Source organism: Scyliorhinus torazame, chromosome 12 (genome assembly GCF_047496885.1).
Source record: "Scyliorhinus torazame isolate Kashiwa2021f chromosome 12, sScyTor2.1, whole genome shotgun sequence".
NCBI lineage: Eukaryota > Metazoa > Chordata > Chondrichthyes > Carcharhiniformes > Scyliorhinidae > Scyliorhinus > Scyliorhinus torazame.
In genome coordinates, this window is record NC_092718.1 from 100,543,217 (window position 1) to 100,561,710 (window position 18,494).

Genomic DNA, 18,494 nt, shown 5'->3' on the forward strand with positions numbered 1-18,494 from the left:
CTGAACTCACGCGGTCACGGGATTGGGATTGGGAGTCAGTTTCTCACTGTGAACTTACACTGTCGTGGGATTGGGAGTTAGATTCACACTCTGAACTCTTACTGTCCCGGGATTGGGATCGGGAATTAGTTTCACACTCTGAACACACACTGTCCATGGATTGGGATTGGGAGTTATTTCACACTCTGAACACGCACTGTCCATGGATTGGGATTGGGAGTTATTTTCACACTCTGAACTCACACTGTCCTGGGATTGGGAGTTAGTTACACACTCTGAACTCGCACTATCCCAGGATTGGGATTGGGAGTTAGTTTCACACTCTGAACTCTCACTGTCCCGGGATTGGGAGTTTGATCACACTCTGAACTCACACTATCCTGGGATTGGGAGTTAGTTTCACACTCTGGGCTCACACTGTCCTGGGATTGGGAGTTAGTTGCACACTCTGAACTCACACTGTCCCGGGATCGGGAGTTAGTTTCACACTCTGAACTCACACTGTATCAGGATCGGGAGTTTGTTTCACACTCTGAACTCATTCTCCTGGGATTGGGATCGGGAGTTAGTTTCACACTCTGAACTCGCACTGGATTGGGATTGGGAGTTAGTTTCACACCCTGAACTCACGCTGTCACGGGATTGGGATTGGGAGTCAGTTTCTCACTGTGAACTCACACTGTCCCGGGATTGGGATCGGGAGGTAGTTTCACACTCTGAACTCACACTGTCCTGGGATTGGGAGTTAGTTTCACACTCTGAACACACACTGTCCCGGGATTGGAAGTTAATTTCACTCTCTGAACTCACACTGTCCTGGGTTTGGGATCGGGAGTTAGTTTCTCACTCTGAACTCACACTGTCCTGGGATTGCGAGTTAGTTTCACACTCTGAACTCACACTGTCCTGGGATTGGGAGTTAGTTTCACACTCTGAACTCGCACTGTCCCAGGATTGGGATCGGGAGTTAGTTTCACACTCTGAACTCGCACTGTCCCGGGATTGGGATCGGGAGTTAGTTTCACACTCTGAACTCCCACTGTCCCGGGATCGGGAGTTAGTTTCACACTCTGAACTCGCACTGTCTCGGGATTCGGTTTGGGAATTACTTCCACACTCTGAACTCACACTGTTCCGGGATACGGGTTGGGAGTTAGTTTCACACTCTGAACTCACACTGTCCTGGGATCGGGAGTTTGTTTCACACTCTGAACTCACGCTGTCACGGGATTGGGATTCGGAGTCAGTTTCACACTCTGAACTCACACTGTCCCGGGATTGGGATTGGGAGTTAGTTTCACACTCTGAACTCGCACTGTACCGGGATTGGGATCGGGAGTTAGTTTCACACTCTGAACTCACATTCTCCTGGGATTGGGATTAGGATTTAGTTTCACACTCTGAACTCGCACTATCCCAGGATTGGGATTAGGAATTGGTTTCACACTCTGAACTCACACTGTCCCGGGTTTGGGAGTTGGTTTCACACTCTGAACTCACACTGTATCGGGATCGGGAGTTTGTTTCACACTCTGAACTCATTCTCCTGGGATTGGGATCGGGAGTTAGTTTCACACTCTGAACTCACACTGTCCTGCTATTGGGATCGGGAGTTAGTTTCTCACTCTGAACTCTCACTGCCCCGGGATTGGGAGTTTGATCACACTCTGAACTCACACTATCCTGGAATTGGGAGTTAGTTTCACACTCTGGGCTCACACTGTCCTGGGATTGGGAGTTAGCTGCACACTCTGAACTCACACTGTCCCGGGATCGGGAGGTAGTTTCACACTCTGAACTCACATTCTCCTGGGATTGGGATTATGATTTAGTTTCACACTCTGAACTCGCACTATCCCAGGATTGGGATTGGGAATTGGTTTCACATTCTGAACTCACACTGTCCCGGGTTTGCGAGTTAGTTTCACACTCTGAACTCACACTGCATCAGGATCGGGAGTTTGTTTCACACTCTGAACTCATTCTCCTGGGATTGGGATCGGGAGTTAGTTTCACACTCTGAACTCTCACTGTCCCGGGATTGGGATTGGGAGTTAGTTTCGCACCCTGAACACACACTGTCCTGGGATTGGTACCGGGAGTTAGTTTCACACATGAACTCACACTGTCCCGGGATTGGGAGTTAGTTTCACAATCTGAACACGCACTGTCCCGGGATTGGGAGTTAATTTCACTCTCTGAACTCACACTGTCCCGGGTTTGGGATCGGGAGTTAGTTTCACACCCTGAACACACACTGTCCTGGGATTGGTATCGGGAGTTAGTTTCACACTCTGAACTCACGCGGTCACGGGATTGGGATTGGGAGTCAGTTTCTCACTGTGAACTTACACTGTCGTGGGATTGGGAGTTAGATTCACACTCTGAACTCTTACTGTCCCGGGATTGGGATCGGGAATTAGTTTCACACTCTGAACACACACTGTCCATGGATTGGGATTGGGAGTTATTTCACACTCTGAACACGCACTGTCCATGGATTGGGATTGGGAGTTATTTTCACACTCTGAACTCACACTGTCCTGGGATTGGGAGTTAGTTACACACTCTGAACTCGCACTATCCCAGGATTGGGATTTGGTGTTAGTTTCACACTCTGAACTCTCACTGTCCCGGGATTGGGAGTTTGATCACACTCTGAACTCACACTATCCTGGGATTGGGAGTTAGTTTCACACTCTGGGCTCACACTGTCCTGGGATTGGGAGTTAGTTGCACACTCTGAACTCACACTGTCCCGGGATCGGGAGTTAGTTTCACACTCTGAACTCGCACTATCCCAGGATTGGGATTGGGAATTGGTTTCACACTCTGAACTCACACTGTCCCGGGTTTGCGAGTTAGTTTCACACTCTGAACTCACACTGTATCAGGATCGGGAGTTTGTTTCACACTCTGAACTCATTCTCCTGGGATTGGGATCGGGAGTTAGTTTCACACTCTGAACTCGCACTGTCTTGGGATTGGGATTGGGAGTTAGTTTCACACCCTGAACACACACTGTCCTGGGATTGGTATCGGGAGTTAGTTTCACACTCTGAACTCACGCTGTCACGGGATTGGGATTGGGAGTCAGTTTCTCACTGTGAACTCACACTGTCCCGGGATTGGGGTCGGGAGTTAGTTTCACACTCTGAACTCACACTGTCCCGGGATTGGGAGTTAGTTTCACACTCTGAACACACACTGTCCCGGGATTGGGAGTTAATTTCACTCTCTGAACTCTCACTGTCCCGGGTTTGGGATCGGGAGTTAGTTTCTCACTCTGAACTCACACTGTCCTTGGATTGCGAGTTAGTTTCACATTCTGAACTCACACTGTCCTGGGATTGGGAGTTAGTTTCATACTCTGAACTCGCACTGTACCGGGATTGGGATCGGGAGTTAGTTTCACACTCTGAACTCACACTGTCCTGGGATTGGGAGTTAGTTTCACACTCTGAACTCGCACTGTCCCGGGATTGGGATCGGGAGTTAGTTTCACACTCTGAACTCACACTGTCCCTGAATTGGGAGTTTGTTCCACACTCTGAACTCACACTGTTCCGGGATTCGGGTTGGGACTTAGTTTCACACTCTGAACTCACACTGTCCCGCGATTTGGGTTGGGATTTAGTTTCACACTCCCAACTGACACTGTCTCGGGATTCGGGTTGGGAGTTTGTTTCACACTCTGAACTCACACTGTCCTGTGATCGGGAGTTTGTTTCACACTCTGAACTCACGCTGTCACGGAATTGGGATTCGGAGTCAGTTTCACACTCTGAACTCACACTGTCCCGGGATTGGGATTGGGAGTTATTTTCACACTCTGAACTCGCACTGTCCTGGGATTGGGAGTTCGTTTCACACTCTGAACTCGCACTGTCCTGAGATTGGGATGGGGAGTTAGTTTCCCACTCTGAACTCACACTGTCCCGGGATTGGGATGGGGAGTCAGTTTCACACTGTGAACTCACACTATCCTGGGATTGGGAGTTAGTTTCACAGTGTGGGCCCAGAGTGATTGGGAATTAGTTTCACACTCTGAACTCGTACTGTCCCGCAATTGGGAGTTAGTTTCACACTCTGAACACACACTGTCGTGCGATTGGTATCGGGAGTTAGTTTCACACTCTGAACTCACACTTTCATGGGATTCGGGTTGGGAGTTAGTTCCGCACGCTGAACTAACATTGCCCCGTGATTGGGTTGGGAGTTAGTTTCACACCTCAGCTGCTCTGTGATAATCTCTGCTCCGTGGGGTGGCCGCCTTTATTATTGAGATATTGCTTGCTTCCCTGTCAACTCCCTGCGATCTCTGGACCCTGAGCTCTGTCTTGTCTCCGCAGTCGGATTGCAGCTCTGGGCCTGTCTCAGGCGCCCGCTCACCCTGCTGGTGCATCTGCTGCGACTCGAGAAGCCGATCCTTTCTAACTGTCATGTCTCTGGTAGGAAGCATCTCTGGTGCCTCACAACCCATTGGCTTTTGTATCAAAGTAACCCTTGCCATAACCAATAATCTGCATTGGCCCGCGTGTCTTTTGGTTGGTGGTCTTTCCCTCCATGTGTCTCGTTGCTTACTTGCTTCCTCGCCCTGAATCCTGCGCCTTGTGCCTCATGCTGTATTGCCTGTTGTGCTTTAATCCTTTAACATCTTTGCCTCTTACTGTGCAACTCGCTTTTAATTCACCAGAATGCTTAGTACTATTACCTTGCGGGTATTGTATACTCACTCCCGAACTGCCTTTGCACACTTGCACAGATCCCACTTTGCGGTTACAAGAAGAGCCTGGGGAGATTATCCTGCTGTCCTGTGCCGAGTATTTATCCCTTAACCAACATCACTGAACCTGATTATCAATCGCTTGATAGCACCGAGCTTGAATGCTGCTTAAAGGGCAGAAGCATTTCACCTTGCGCTCCTCTGGACAAACACAAGAATGCCAAATTTCAAATGATCGTAGCAGTCTATACTGCAGTGAAGAAAAATGGTCGGGATCAAAGCATTACCATGGTGAAAGTAACGGGAAACTATAGGCTCCCAAGCTCCTGGGCAATTCCCAAAAAGGCACAAGGCGTTTTTCCTTTTCCAAGACCATATTCCATTTGTTTCCACCCTTGAGAAGGTGACCTCTATGTATGCATGCAAGTCGCTTCTATCACAATCAACAGATTAACACAAGCAGCCAAGAAAACCATTGGAGCTGAAAACATTTTTTCGTGCTCGAGGCAACATACATTCCTACTCAGGGACCCATTCTCCGCACACTAAACATGTTCAAGCGTTTTGTGAATTACCTAGGAGCTTGGGGAGCCTATAATCCCCCATTGCTTTCTCCATGGTAATGTCTCGGCCATTCCGAGTTGACTTGACAATCTTTATTTTTCCGCAGTATGTGGGTGACACTGGCTAATAGGAACAGGAGTAGGCCGTTCGGCCCCTCAAGTCAGCTCCGCCATTCAATAGGGTCATGGCTGAGCCAACATTTCTCGTGTCCACTTTCGTGCCCTTGCCCGGTAACCTTTAATTCCCTTACTGATCAAGAACCTTATCTATCTCAGCCTTAAATATAGACAGGAACTTTGCCCCCACAGCTCTCTGTGGCAAGGAGTTCCAAAGACACTCAACCCTCAGAGAGGAAATTACTCCTCATCTCAGTCTTAAATTGACACCCTTTTATTCTGAGGCTATGCCCTATGATCCGAGACTCTCCCAGGAAGGGAAACATCCTCTCAACATTTACCCTGTCAATGTATAGAATCCTATATGTTTCAATGAGATCACCCCTGTTTCTCCTAAATTGCAATGAATAGTGTGCTAGCTTTCTGTGTTTTATAGCTCCAAGTCCCTTTGTGTTGCAGTTTTCTGCAGTTTTTCTCCATTTATTTATTTATTTTTCTAAAAAAACATTTTATTAAGGCATATATGAATTTTAAAATAAAAACATTTTATTAAGGTATTTGTAATTTTATAATAATAACAATAACAACAACAGAAAAGAAAGCAAATCCAAATATAAACATAGTACATACACCATTTCCATCCCTAATAAGTCCCTCCTACCCTTAACAGATAATAGCCTACCTTCCCCTACCTCCGGACGAACCCTCGCGTTGACCCTCTTAGGGCAAACTTGATTTTCTCAATACTGAGAAACCCAGCCATGTCGCTAACACAGGTCTCTGATTTGGGGGATTTCTAGTCCCTCCACGCTAGCAATATCCGTCTCCGTGCTGCCAGGGAGACAAAGGCCAAAACGTCAGCCTCTCTCGCCCCCTGGACTCTCGGATCTTTCAACACTCCAAAGATCGCCACCTCTGGACTCGGCACCACCCATGTTTTTAGTACCGTGGACATGACATCTGCAAAGCCCTGCCAGAATCCCCTAAGCTTCGGGCATGCCCAAAACATAGGGACATGATTTGCTGGGCCCCCCGTACATCTCGCACATCTGTCCACTACCCGAAAAAACTTGCTCATCCGGGCCACTGTCATCTGTGCCCGGTGAACTACCTTAAATTGTATCAGGCTAAGCCTGGCACATGATGAGGATATGGTAACTCTGCTCAAAGCATCCACCCACAGACCCACCTCTATCTCTTCCCGCAGCTCATCTTCCCACTTGCCCTTTAGCTCCTCTATCTAAGTAACCACTTCCTAATCATGGCTATATTTGCCGCCTAGTAATAGTTGCTAAAGTTCGGCAGTGCCAACCCACCCTCCCCCCGGCTGCGCTCCAGCAACATTTTCTTTACTCGTGGGGTTTCACCCGCCCACACAAAGCCCAAAATCACCTCGTTTAACCGTTTTAAAAAAGGCCCTTGGGATAAAAATGGGGAGGCACTGAAAATCGAACAGAAATCTGGGGAGGACCGTCATTTTCACGGTCTGCACCGTCCCCGCCAGTGACAGCGGGAGCATGTCCCACCTTCTAAAGTCCTCCTTCGTTTGCTCTACTGGACAGGTCATATTTAACTTATGTAGTGTCTCCCATTCCCGTGCCACCTGGATTCCCAGGTAGCAGAAGCTCCCTCCCACCACTCTGAACAGCAGCTCTCCACATCTCCTCTCCTGCCCCCTCATCTGGATCGCGGACATCTCACCTTTCCCCATATTCAATTTATACCCCGAAATCCGGCCAAATTCCCCTAAGATCCGCATAATCTCCCCCATCCCCCCTACCAGGTCGGAAGTATACAGGAACAGGTCGTCGGCGTAAAGCGAACCCTGTGTTCCACCCCCCCCCAACCAACCCATTCCAGTCTCTAGATGCTCTTAACGCCATCGCCAATGGCTCTTTGGCCAGAACAAACAACAGCGGGGGGAGGAGACACCCTTGCCTTGTCCCTTGGTGCAGCTTAAAATAGCCTGACGTCAGCCGATTCGTTCGTACATTCGTCACCTGTGCCTGGTACAATAACCAAGCCCAAACCCGAACCGTCCTAGCACTTTCCACCAATAATTTCCCCCCAGGGCATCATGATAACATTGAAGAGCCTTCTAACATTGGCGTCAGCTGCTTGCCCTTAACAAACCCCGTCTGGCCTTCCCCTATCACCTCAGGGACACAGTCCTCTATCTTTGAGGCCAAAATTTTAGCCAACAGTTCAGCATCCACATTCGATAGGGAGATTGGCCTGTATGACCCACATAACTTTGGGTCCTTCTCCCGCTTCAGGATCAGTGAGATCGAGGCCTGTGACATTGTTGGGGGAAGGACATCCCGCTCCCTTGCCTCATTAAATGCCCTCACCAGCAGCCGAACCCAGCATCTCCGAGAACTCCTTGTAGAATTCCACTGGCTAGCCATCCGGTCCCAGGGCCTTGCCCAACTGCATGGCCCTCTAGTGTTTCTTCAATTCCAATCGGGGCTCCCAACCCTTCTACTAATCCTTCCTCTACCTTCAGAAACTTCAACTCACCCAGGAACTGCCTCATCCCCTCTACCCCAGCTGGGGGTTCCGACTCAAATAGCCTGCTCTAAAACTCCTTAAACACCACGTTCACCCCTGCTGGGTCCAAGACCACGTTCCCACCTCTGTCCTTCATTCTTCCCATCTCCCTGGTCACCTCCCTTTTCCTCAGCTGGTGTGCAAGCATCCTGCTGGTCTTCTCTCCATACTCGTACATCGCCCCCCCCCTCACCTTCCTCAAATGCTCCACCGCCTTCCCTGTAGATAACAGACCAAACCCCATATGTAGCCTCTGCCACTCCTTCAGTAACACTGCCTCCGGGGCCTCCGAATATCTCCTGTCCACCTGGAGTATTTCCCCAACCAGTCTATCCATCTCAGCTCACTCCACCTTCTCCCTATCGGCCCGTATCGAGATTAGCTCCCCCCTAACCACTGCCTTCAGCACTTCCCAGACCATTGTTGCCAAGACTTCTCCCGTGTCATTTATTTCCAGATAGTTCCGAATAGACTCCCTCACCCGCCCGCACTGCCCCTCATCCGCTAACAGTCCCACATTCAACCTCCATTGCAGGCGCTGCTCTCTCTCCTTACCCGTAAGTCCACCCAATGTGGGGCATGGTCCGATACAGCAATTGCCGAATACTCGGTATCAACCACCTACGCCAGTAAAGCCCTGCTAAGGATTTTAAAAATTGATCCGGGGGTATGCTTTGCGCACATGGAAGAAAAAAGAAAACTCCTTCACTCTTGACCGTCTGAACCTCCATGGGTCTACTCCCTCCATCTGCTCAATGAAACCCTTTAGTTTCTTCGCCACGGCTGGCACCCTCCCTGTCCTTGACCTTGACCAGTCCAACCTTGGTCATTCGATTCTAGGTCCAGGATCTTGCCTAACACCCACCTCATCAATTCCACATCGTCCCAGTTTGGTGCGTATTTATTCACAAGCACCACCAGCATCCCCTCAAGCTTACTGCTCACCATGATGTACCTGTCCTCCATGTCTGCCACTATTGTCCCTGCCTCAAATGCCACCCGCTTGTTGATCAGGATCGCGAATCCCCTAGTCTTAGAATGCAACCCTGAATGAAATACTTGGCCGACCCAACCCTTTCTCAATCTGGTCTGATCTATTACCCTCGGGTGTGTCTCCTGCAACATTGCCACGTCCGCCTTCAATCCCTTCAGATGCGCGAACATGTGAGCCCTCTTAACTGACCCATTCAGCCCTCTAACATTCCATGTGATTAGCCTAGTCGGGAGGCTTACCCCCCCCCCCCCCCTCCACCCGGCCGAAATACCATCACCCTTCTTAGGCCAGCCTCCAGCTCGCGTCTCTCGCCTCCGTGGGCCCACTATCCTCGACCTCCCATTTGTCTCCCAGCAACAGTTCCTCCCCTGTCCACAGAGCAGCTCCCCCACCCCACCCTTCTATCAGCAGCACCACAATGCCAACCCCCATACCAAGCTTATCACCTGCTCACCCCCCACTGTGCTTCCGTCAGCTAGCCTGCCCAGCTAGCCTGGTAACCCCCGCCCGTGGCGCCAGATATCCTATCCCCTATTGTTCTCCCTCCCCCTGCTCGCACATACATATTCAAAACAGTACAGTCCCCAATAAACACAAAGTAGAAAAAAATCCCTCCACCCACTGAAACAAAGTTAACTTACAGATCTGAGCAATGGTCCAAAAACCTGTTACAAAAGGCACTGCGTATACAATTCAAAACTAAAATAACTTTACGAAGTCTTACAACACCAGGTTAAAGTCCAACAAATGGCCAGACAGGTCCAACCTGTTGGACTTTAACCTTACAAGACTTTAACGTTAACAGTAAGACTTTGTACTGTGCTCACCCCAGTCCAACGCCGGCATCTCCACATCATAAAATAACTTTAACAGAATTGATACCGCAATACCCTCCCCCAAGGTTCAATGTCCTCAAAACCCCTGCCAGCCTTTTATCTTTGATAAAGTCCAGCGCTTTGTCGATTCGGCGATTCAAAGTAAAGTTCCTGGACCTCAAAAGTGACCTACAGACGAGCTTGGTACAACATTCCAAACTTCACCCCCTTCTTGAAGAGGGCCGATTTTACCCTACTGAATCCGGCTTGTCTTTTGGCCAGTTCCACGCCCAGGTCCTGGTAGATGCGCAACTCACAGTTCTCCCACTTGCAGCTCCGTGTCTGCTTGGCCCACAGCAAAACCTGTTCCTTGTCCAGGAACCGGTGCATTTGCACCACCATCGCCCTCGGCGGTTCATTCACTCGCGGTTTCCTCGCAAGCACTCTGTGCTCTGCCCACTTCCAAGGGTCGAGTCAATGCCCCATCTCCCATCAACTTTTCCAGCATACTTGCCAGACATGCCCTTGCGTCCGATCCCCTACTGCCGTCCGGGAAACCGACGATCCTCAAGTTCTGTCTCCAAGTCCTCCACCTTCTCCTGCAGCCTTTTTTGGTTGTCCCTCATCATCTCCACCTCCGCCTCCAGCGCGGTTAAATGGTCCTCTTGCTCAGACACCTTCTCCTCCATCTTGTGAATCGCCAGTCCGTGGGCTTCTAGCCCCAGTTCCACCCGATCAATTGTTGCCTTAACCGGGTCTAGCCCTTCCTTCCGTTGCTTGGTGAAGCTCTCCTGAATGAACTCCACGAGCTGTAATGTTGACCACTGTGCCACCAAACCAGGATCCTGCACCTTCGCCATGCTTTCTCATGCTGCAGGTTCTACAGTCGCCTTCGTTACTCGCCAAATTCTTCTCGCGACCACTTCTGATCCATGGCTCCATATACTGGTGGGGATTTCTCCTCACTGTCTCGCTCTCCACCGATTTTTCTCATAAAGTTCTGAAAAAATCGGGAGAAAGGTCCAAAAGGTCCTGTACGAGCGGGAGCTACCAAATGCGCCACCTCCTACTTCATGGCCGACACCGAAAGTGCATTTTTGATTTTATAACAATAAACAAAGAAACGTACAGCGCAGGACAGGCCCTTTGGCCCTCTAAGCCTGTGCCGACCATGCTGTCCGTCTAAACTAAAATCTTCTACACTTCCTGGGTCCGTATCTCTCTATTCCCATCCTATTCATGTATTTGTCAAGATGCCCCTTAAATGTCACTATCGTCCCTGCTTCCACCACCTCCTCCGGCAGCGGGTTCCAGTCACCCACTACCCTCTGTGTAAAAAAACTTGTCTCGTATATCTCCTCTAAACCTTGACCCTCGCACCTTAAACCTATGCCCCCTCGTAATTGACCCCTTTACCCTGGGGAAAAAGTTTCTGACTATCCATTCTGTCTATGCCCCTCATAATTTTGTAGACCTCGATCAGGTCGCCCCTCAACTTCCGTCATTCCAGTGAGAACAAACCGAGTTTATTCAACCTCTCCTCATAGCTAATGCCCTCCATACCAGGCAACATCCTGGTAAATTTCTTCTGCACCCTCTCTAAAGCCTCCACATCCTTCTGGTAGTGTGACGACCAGAATTGAACACTATACTCCCAAGTGTGGCCTAACTAAGGTTCTATACAGCTGCAACATGACTTGCCAATTTTTATACTCAATGCCCCGGCCAATGAAGGCAAGCATGACGTATGCCTTCTTGACTACCTTCGTCACCTGTGTTGCCCCTTTCAGTGACCTGTGGACCTGTACGCCTAGATCTCTGACTGTCAATACTCTTGAGGGTTCTACCATTCATTGTATATTCCCTACCTGCATTAGACCTTCCAAAATGCATAACATCACATTTGTCCCGATTAAACTCCATCTGCCATCTCTCCGTCCAAGTCTCCAAACGATCTAAATCCTGCTGTATCCTCTGACAGTCCTCATCGCTGTCCGCAATTTCATCAATCTTTCTATCGTCCGCAAACTTACTAATCAGACCAGTTACATTTTCCTCCAAATCATTTATATATACTACGAAAGCAAAGGTCCCAGCACTGATCCCTGCGGAACACCACTAGTCACAGCCCTCCAATCAGAAAAGCACCCTTCCATTGCTACTCTCTGCCTTCTATGAGCTATGATGTGGAGATGCCGGCGTTGGACTGGGGTGAGCACAGTAAGAAGTCTTACAACACCAGGTTAAAGTCCAACAGGTTTGTTTCGATGTCACTAGCTTTCGGAGCGCTGCTCCTTCCTCAGGTGAATAAAGAGGTATGTTCCAGAAACATATGTATAGACAGATTCAAAGATGCCAGACAATGCTTGGAATGCGAGCATTAGCAGGTGATTAAATCTTTACAGATCCAGAGATGGGGTAACCCCAGGTTAAAGAGGTGTGAATTGTGTCGAGCCAGGACAGTTGGTAGGATTTCGCAGGCCAGATGGTGGGGGATGAATGTAATGCGACATGAATCCCAGGTCCCGGTTGAGGCCGCACTCATGTGTGCGGAACTTGGCTGTAAGCTTCTGCTCGGCGATTCTGCGTTGTCGCGCGTCCTGAAGGCCGCCTTGGAGAACGCTTACCCGGAGATCAGAGGCTGAATGCCCTTGAATGCTGAAGTGTTCCCCGACTGGAAGGGAACATTCCTGCCTGGTGATTGTCGTGTGATGTCCGTTCATTCGTTGTCGCAGCGTCTGCATGGTCTCGCCAATGTACCACGCTTCGGGACATCCTTTCCTGCAGCGTATGTGGTAGGCAACGTTGGCCGAGTCGCACGAGTATGTACCGCGTACCTGGTGAGTGGTGTTCCCACGTGTAATGGTGGTATCCGTGTCGATGATCTGGCACGTCTTGCAGAGATTGCCATGGCAGGGTTGTGTGGTGTCGTGATCACTGTTCTGAAGGCTGGGTAGTTTGCTGCAAACAATGGTTTGTTTGAGGTTGCGCGGTTGTTTGAAGGCAAGTAGTGAGGGTGTGAGGCTCCGGGAATTCTTCCACAGACCCCAAGAGGCCAACAGCGAACCCAAGCAGACTATCAATGAACCGGAACAGCAGACCGAGAGATCTGCGGTGCGGCAACCGTAGAGGAAAGAGTCGAATTGGACCCCTCCGGAAGGCCGCTGCCCTAGACTCGACATGTATGCTCAAGCCGTCAGGAGTCGCGTCAATGCCAGATTCATCAGTCGCATTCACAAGACAGCCCCGAACGTCACCCAAGCACAATGCAATGCCATCCGAGCTCTCAAGACCAACCGCAGCATCGTCATCAAACCAGCAGACAAAGGAGGGGCCACTGTCATACTGAACAGAACGGACTACTGCAAAGAAGTATACCGACAACTGAACAACCAAGAACACTATAGACAGTTACCCGCAGATCCGACCAAGGAACACATCCGCCAACTTAACAGACTGATCAAGACCTTGGATCCAGATCTTCAGAGCACCCTACGTGCTCTCATCCCACGCATTGGAGATCTCTACTGCCTCCTAAAAATACACAAGGCCAACACACCAGGCCGTCCTATCATTTCAGGCAATGGGACCCTGTGTGAGAACCTCTCTGGCTACATCGAGGGCATCTTGAAACCCATCGTACAAGGTACGCCCAGCTTCTGTCGCGACACGACGGACTTCCTACAGAAACTCAGCACCCATGGACCAGTTGAACTAGGAACATTCCTCGTCACAATGGACGTCTCGGCACTCTATACCAGCATCCCCCATGACGACGGCATTGCTGCAACAGCCTCAGTACTCAACACCGACAACTGCCAATCTCCAGATGCAATTCTGCAACTCATCCGCTTCATTCTGGATCACAACGTCTTCACCTTTGACAACAAGTTCTACATCAAGACGCACGGAACAGCCATGAGGACCAAATTCGCACCCCAATACGCCAACATCTTCATGCACAAGTTTGAACAAGACCTACTCACCGCACAAGACCTTCAACCGACGTTATACACCAGATACATCGATGACATTTTTTTCCTTTGGCCCCACGGCGAAGAATCACTGAAACGACTACACGATGACATCAATAAGTTCCATCCAACCATCAGACCCACCATGGACTACTCTCCAAAATCAGTTGCATTCTTGGATACACTCGTCTCCATCAAGGACGGTCACCTCAGCACTTCGCTTTACTGCAAACCCACGGATAACCTCACGATGCTCCACTTCTCCAGCTTCCACCCTAAACACATTAAAGAAGCCATCCCCAATGGACAAGCTCTCCGTATACACAGGATCTGCTCAGACGAGGAGGAGCGTTACAGACGTTGAAAGATGCCCTCGTATGAACGGGATATGGCGCTCGACTCATCGATCGACAGTTCCAACGCGCCACAGCAAAAAAACGCACCGACCTCCTCAGAAGACAAACAATGGGACACAACCGACAGAATACCCTTCGTCGTCCAGTACTTTCCCAGAGCGGAGAATCTACGACATCTTCTTCACAGCCTTCAACACGTCATCGATGAAGATGAACATCTTGCCAAGGTCATCCCCACACCCCCACTACTTGCCTTCAAACAACCGCGCAACCTCAAACAAACCATTGTTTGCAGCAAACTACCCAGCCTTCAGAACAGTGACCACGACAACACACAACCCTGCCATGGCAATCTCTGCAAGACGTGCCAGATCATCAACATGGATACCACCATTACACATGAGAACACCACTCACCAGGTACGCGGTACATACTCGTGCGACTCGGCCAACGTTGCCTACCTCATACGCTGCAGGAAAGGATGTCCCGAAGCGTGGTACATTGGCAAGACCATGCAGACGCTGCGACAAAGGATGAACAGACATCGTGCGACAATCACCAGGCAGGAATGTTCCCTTCCAGTCGGGGAACACTTCAGCATTCAAGGGCATTCAGCCTCTGATCTCCGGGTAAGCGTTCTCCAAGGCGGCCTTCAGGACGCGCAACAACGCAGAATCGCCGAGCAGAAGCTTATAGCCAAGTTTTGCACACATGAGTGCGGCCTCAACCGGGAACTGGTATTTATGTCGCATTACATTTATCCCCCACCATCTGGCCTGCAAAATCCTACCAACTGTCCTGGCTTGAGACAATTCACACCTCTTTAACCTGGGGTTACCCCATCTCTGGATCTGTAAAGATTTAATCACCTGCTAATGCTCGCATTCCAAGCATTGTCTGGCATCTTTGAATCTGTCTATATATATGTTTCTGGAACATACCTCTTCATTCACCTGAGGAAGGAGCAGTGCTCCGAAAGCTAGTGACATCGAAACAAACCTGTTGGACTTTAACCTGGTGTTGTAAGACTTCTTTCTATGACCTAGCCAGTTCTGTATCCATCTTGCCAGCTCACTTCTGATCCCGTGTGACAATACAAATGTACACATCGTTCAGTGCATAACACATCCCTCCACAAGAAGTCGATAAACAGCTGCCACGTCTGGACGAACCCTACCATTGATCCTCTCAGGACAAACTTAATTTTCTCAAGTCAGAGAAACCCAGCCATGTCACTAACCCAAACCCCTGTTTTTGAGGGCTAAGAGTCCCTCCACGCCAATAAGATCCGTCTCCGGCTACCAAGGAGGCAAAGGCCAAAACGTCAGAATCACCAATTCTGGATTCGGCGCCACCCCTGTTTTTAGTACCGTGTACATGATGTCCGCAAATCCCTGCCAGTATCGCCGATGCTTCGGGCATTTCCAAAACATGTGGACATGGTTTTGCTGCCCCACCCGCACAACCCACGCACTTGTCCTCTTTCCCAAAAAAACTGCTCATCCGGGCCACCTCATGAGTGCCTAGTGAACCACCTTGAATTGTATCAGGCTGAGCCTGGCACATGATGAGGATGTGTTGACTCTGCTCAGAGCATCCTCCCACAGACCCGCCTCTACCTCCCCTCCCAGCTCATCTCCCAATTTACGCTTTAGCTCACTTATCTGAGTTTCCTCCCGCTCCATGGGTTCTGTATAGCTATACGAAACCTTTCCCTCCCCAATCCCTGTTTTAGAAACTACCTTGTCATGTATCCTGTGTGGCGGTAGAAGCGGAAAGGTCGCAACCTGCCTTCGCGCAAAATCCCTTATCTGCAGATATCGAAAATCATTCCCTCCCGGCAATTCAAACTCCTCCTCCAAATCCTCCAAATAAGGAAAGTTCCCATCAATAAACAGATCTCCCATCCTCTCAATCCCTGCTCTCTCCCACCTCCAAAACCCCCCATCCCGCCTCCCCGGGACAAACTGGTGATTACCACAAATTGGAGACCACACCGACGCTCCCTCCACTCCAATATGCTTCCGCCACTGCCCCCAAAGTCTCAGGGCCGCCACTACAACCAGGCTTGTGGCGTACCGGGCTGGCGAGAACGGCAGAGGAGCCGTTAACAATGCCCCCAAACTTGTGCCCTTACACGCTGCCGCCTCTACTTGCTCCCACACCGACACCCACTACCCACTTCCTGATCATGGCTATATTTGCCGCCCAGTAGTAATTACTAAAGTTGGGCAGTGCCAGCCCACCTTCCCCCGGGCTTCGCTCCAGCAGCACTTTCTTTACTCACGGGGTTTTACCCACCCACACAAAACCAGACATCACCCTGTTCATCCAGTAAAAAAAGTCCTTTGGTATGAAAATAGGGAGGGCCCCCCCCCCCCCCCCCGGATCACAAACACCTCACTTTTACCCATATTCAATTTGTACCCCGAGAACCGGCCAAATTCCACTCAGATCCGCATAATCACCACCTTCACCTCCTGCTCCCTCACCGGCCCCTCCTGCCCTGCTATATCCTCCTCACCCAGCCTTGGATACTCCAACCCGTCCAGGAATTCCCATACACCCGCTCCTCCGGTGTCTCCGACCTATATAGATCCCTATAAAACTGCTCATCAACTGTGGACAACTGGTCGAACCTCGCTTGCAACTCCTTCCTCTTGGCCAAGAGACCCGGGTCCAGGGCCCTGCATACCTCCCATCCACCTCCAGAATCTCCCCTATCAGTTTGTGGCGCTCCTCTACTCCTCCTTGTCCACCATAGCGTTTAACAAAATCACCTCCTCCCTCACCACTGCCTTCTTCAGAGCCTCCCAAGCCACCAACTGGGAAACATCCCCGTGCAATTAAACCCCACATATTCCTCAATCACCTTCCCAATCTAGTCACAAAAGCTCCGGTCCACTTACAACCCCATGTCCCTTCTCCCCCTCCAGCCTCTGGGCCAGCCCCTTCCCCAAATAAACATCGAACCAATGCGGAGCATGGTCCAAGATCACAATTGCTGAGTACTCTAACCTCCTAACCCCAGCCAATAGCCCCTTCGCTACCATGAGAAAGTCTATCCTCGAGTGCACATTGTGTACTGGGGAGAAAAGCGAATAATCGCGTTCTCTCGATGCAAGAACCTCCACTGGTCCACTCCTCCCATCTTCCTCATGAGCCCAGCCAGCACCTTGCCCCTCCTCCTTCCCCACATTCAACTTGTGGGTATCCAAATCCAGGATGGCATCCAGCCACTCTTCACAAACCCAGCATCATCACAGTTGGGGCCATATGTGCTCGCCAATGACACCAACGGTCCCCTGTCTTTATTACGTACCTGCCCCCTCGGTCCACCACCACCTTCTCCATCTGAAACCTCACTCTCTTGCCCACTAATACTGCTACCCCTCAAGACCTGCTATCGACCTTCAAGTGGAAAACTCAACTCACCCAACCCTTCCTACGCCTCACTCTCAGATGGGTCGCCTGCACCATCACCACATAGGCTTTTAAGGTGTTCAAGTGTGTAAAACCCAGGGCAGCACGGTGGCCTAGTGGTTCGCACAGCTGCCTCACGGCGCTGAGGTCCCAGGTTCAATCCCGGCTCTGTCCGAGTTTGTACATTCTCCCCGTGTCTGCGTGGGTTTCACCCCCACAACCCAAAAATGTGCAGAGTAGGTGGATTGGCCACACTGAACTGCCCCTTAATTGGAAAAAATAATTGGGTAATCTAAATTTATTTTTTAAAAAGGAGAGTGTAAAACCCCTTGATATCTTCACCGGCCCCACTAATCCCCTCATGTTGCACGTCACTATTTTGACCAGCGGTCTCTCACCCCCTCCCCCCCGCCCCTCCTATCTGGCATCGTCATCTGCCCTTCAGGCCTGACACGCCCCATCCCTTTGTTACCGTCAAGCACTCCACCCCCCCACCCCCCCCAATCCCAGAATCCCCCCATCTACTTCCTCTTACAAACACCTCTCCCAGTATCGATCCCATCCCCACAACTTTCACACCTCCCAGGCCCATTGAAACCTGTTCGACCAGGTTCCAATGACCGCGGTCCCTCCCCCACCACCACATTCCCGTTCACGAGCCAACCTTCCCTTGCTAATGTGGAGGCCCCTGCCCAGGCCTCCCTCTTCCCAATCCCCTCCCCCATGACCCAGTCCCTGAAAACAAAAACAAACAAGCAAAACCACGCCTGAGAGAACCGCCATAATCCCAAAGCCCAATACGATTGGAACCAACTGTAGACTGTAAACAAAGGTAAACTACCCTCCCCTGTTCCATCATCCCAAAAACTCAGCTGTTCCCCCACAGAATACAGAACAAGGAACAACTAAAAAGAGAGATAAAAGCTAAGTACAGTCCCCATCCCCTCAGTCCAATTCACAATCTCAGTCCCATCTC

General features: G+C 50.3%; 1 protein-coding gene across 6 annotated transcripts in view; it reads left to right on the forward strand.

Moving 5' to 3' along the window:
• lipeb (lipase, hormone-sensitive b) overlaps positions 1-18,494 on the forward strand; it is a 219,743-nt gene that overhangs the window by 187,588 nt on the left and 13,661 nt on the right. For 4 of the 6 annotated variants that reach the window (XM_072469061.1, XM_072469062.1, XM_072469064.1 and 1 more), the window contains one exon: positions 4,353-4,451. The exons of the other annotated variants lie outside the window; for them this stretch is intronic. In XM_072469061.1, coding sequence (XP_072325162.1) covers positions 4,353-4,451 — 99 coding nt within the window. The remainder of the gene's footprint in view (positions 1-4,352; positions 4,452-18,494) is intronic. 6 annotated transcript variants of the gene reach the window in all.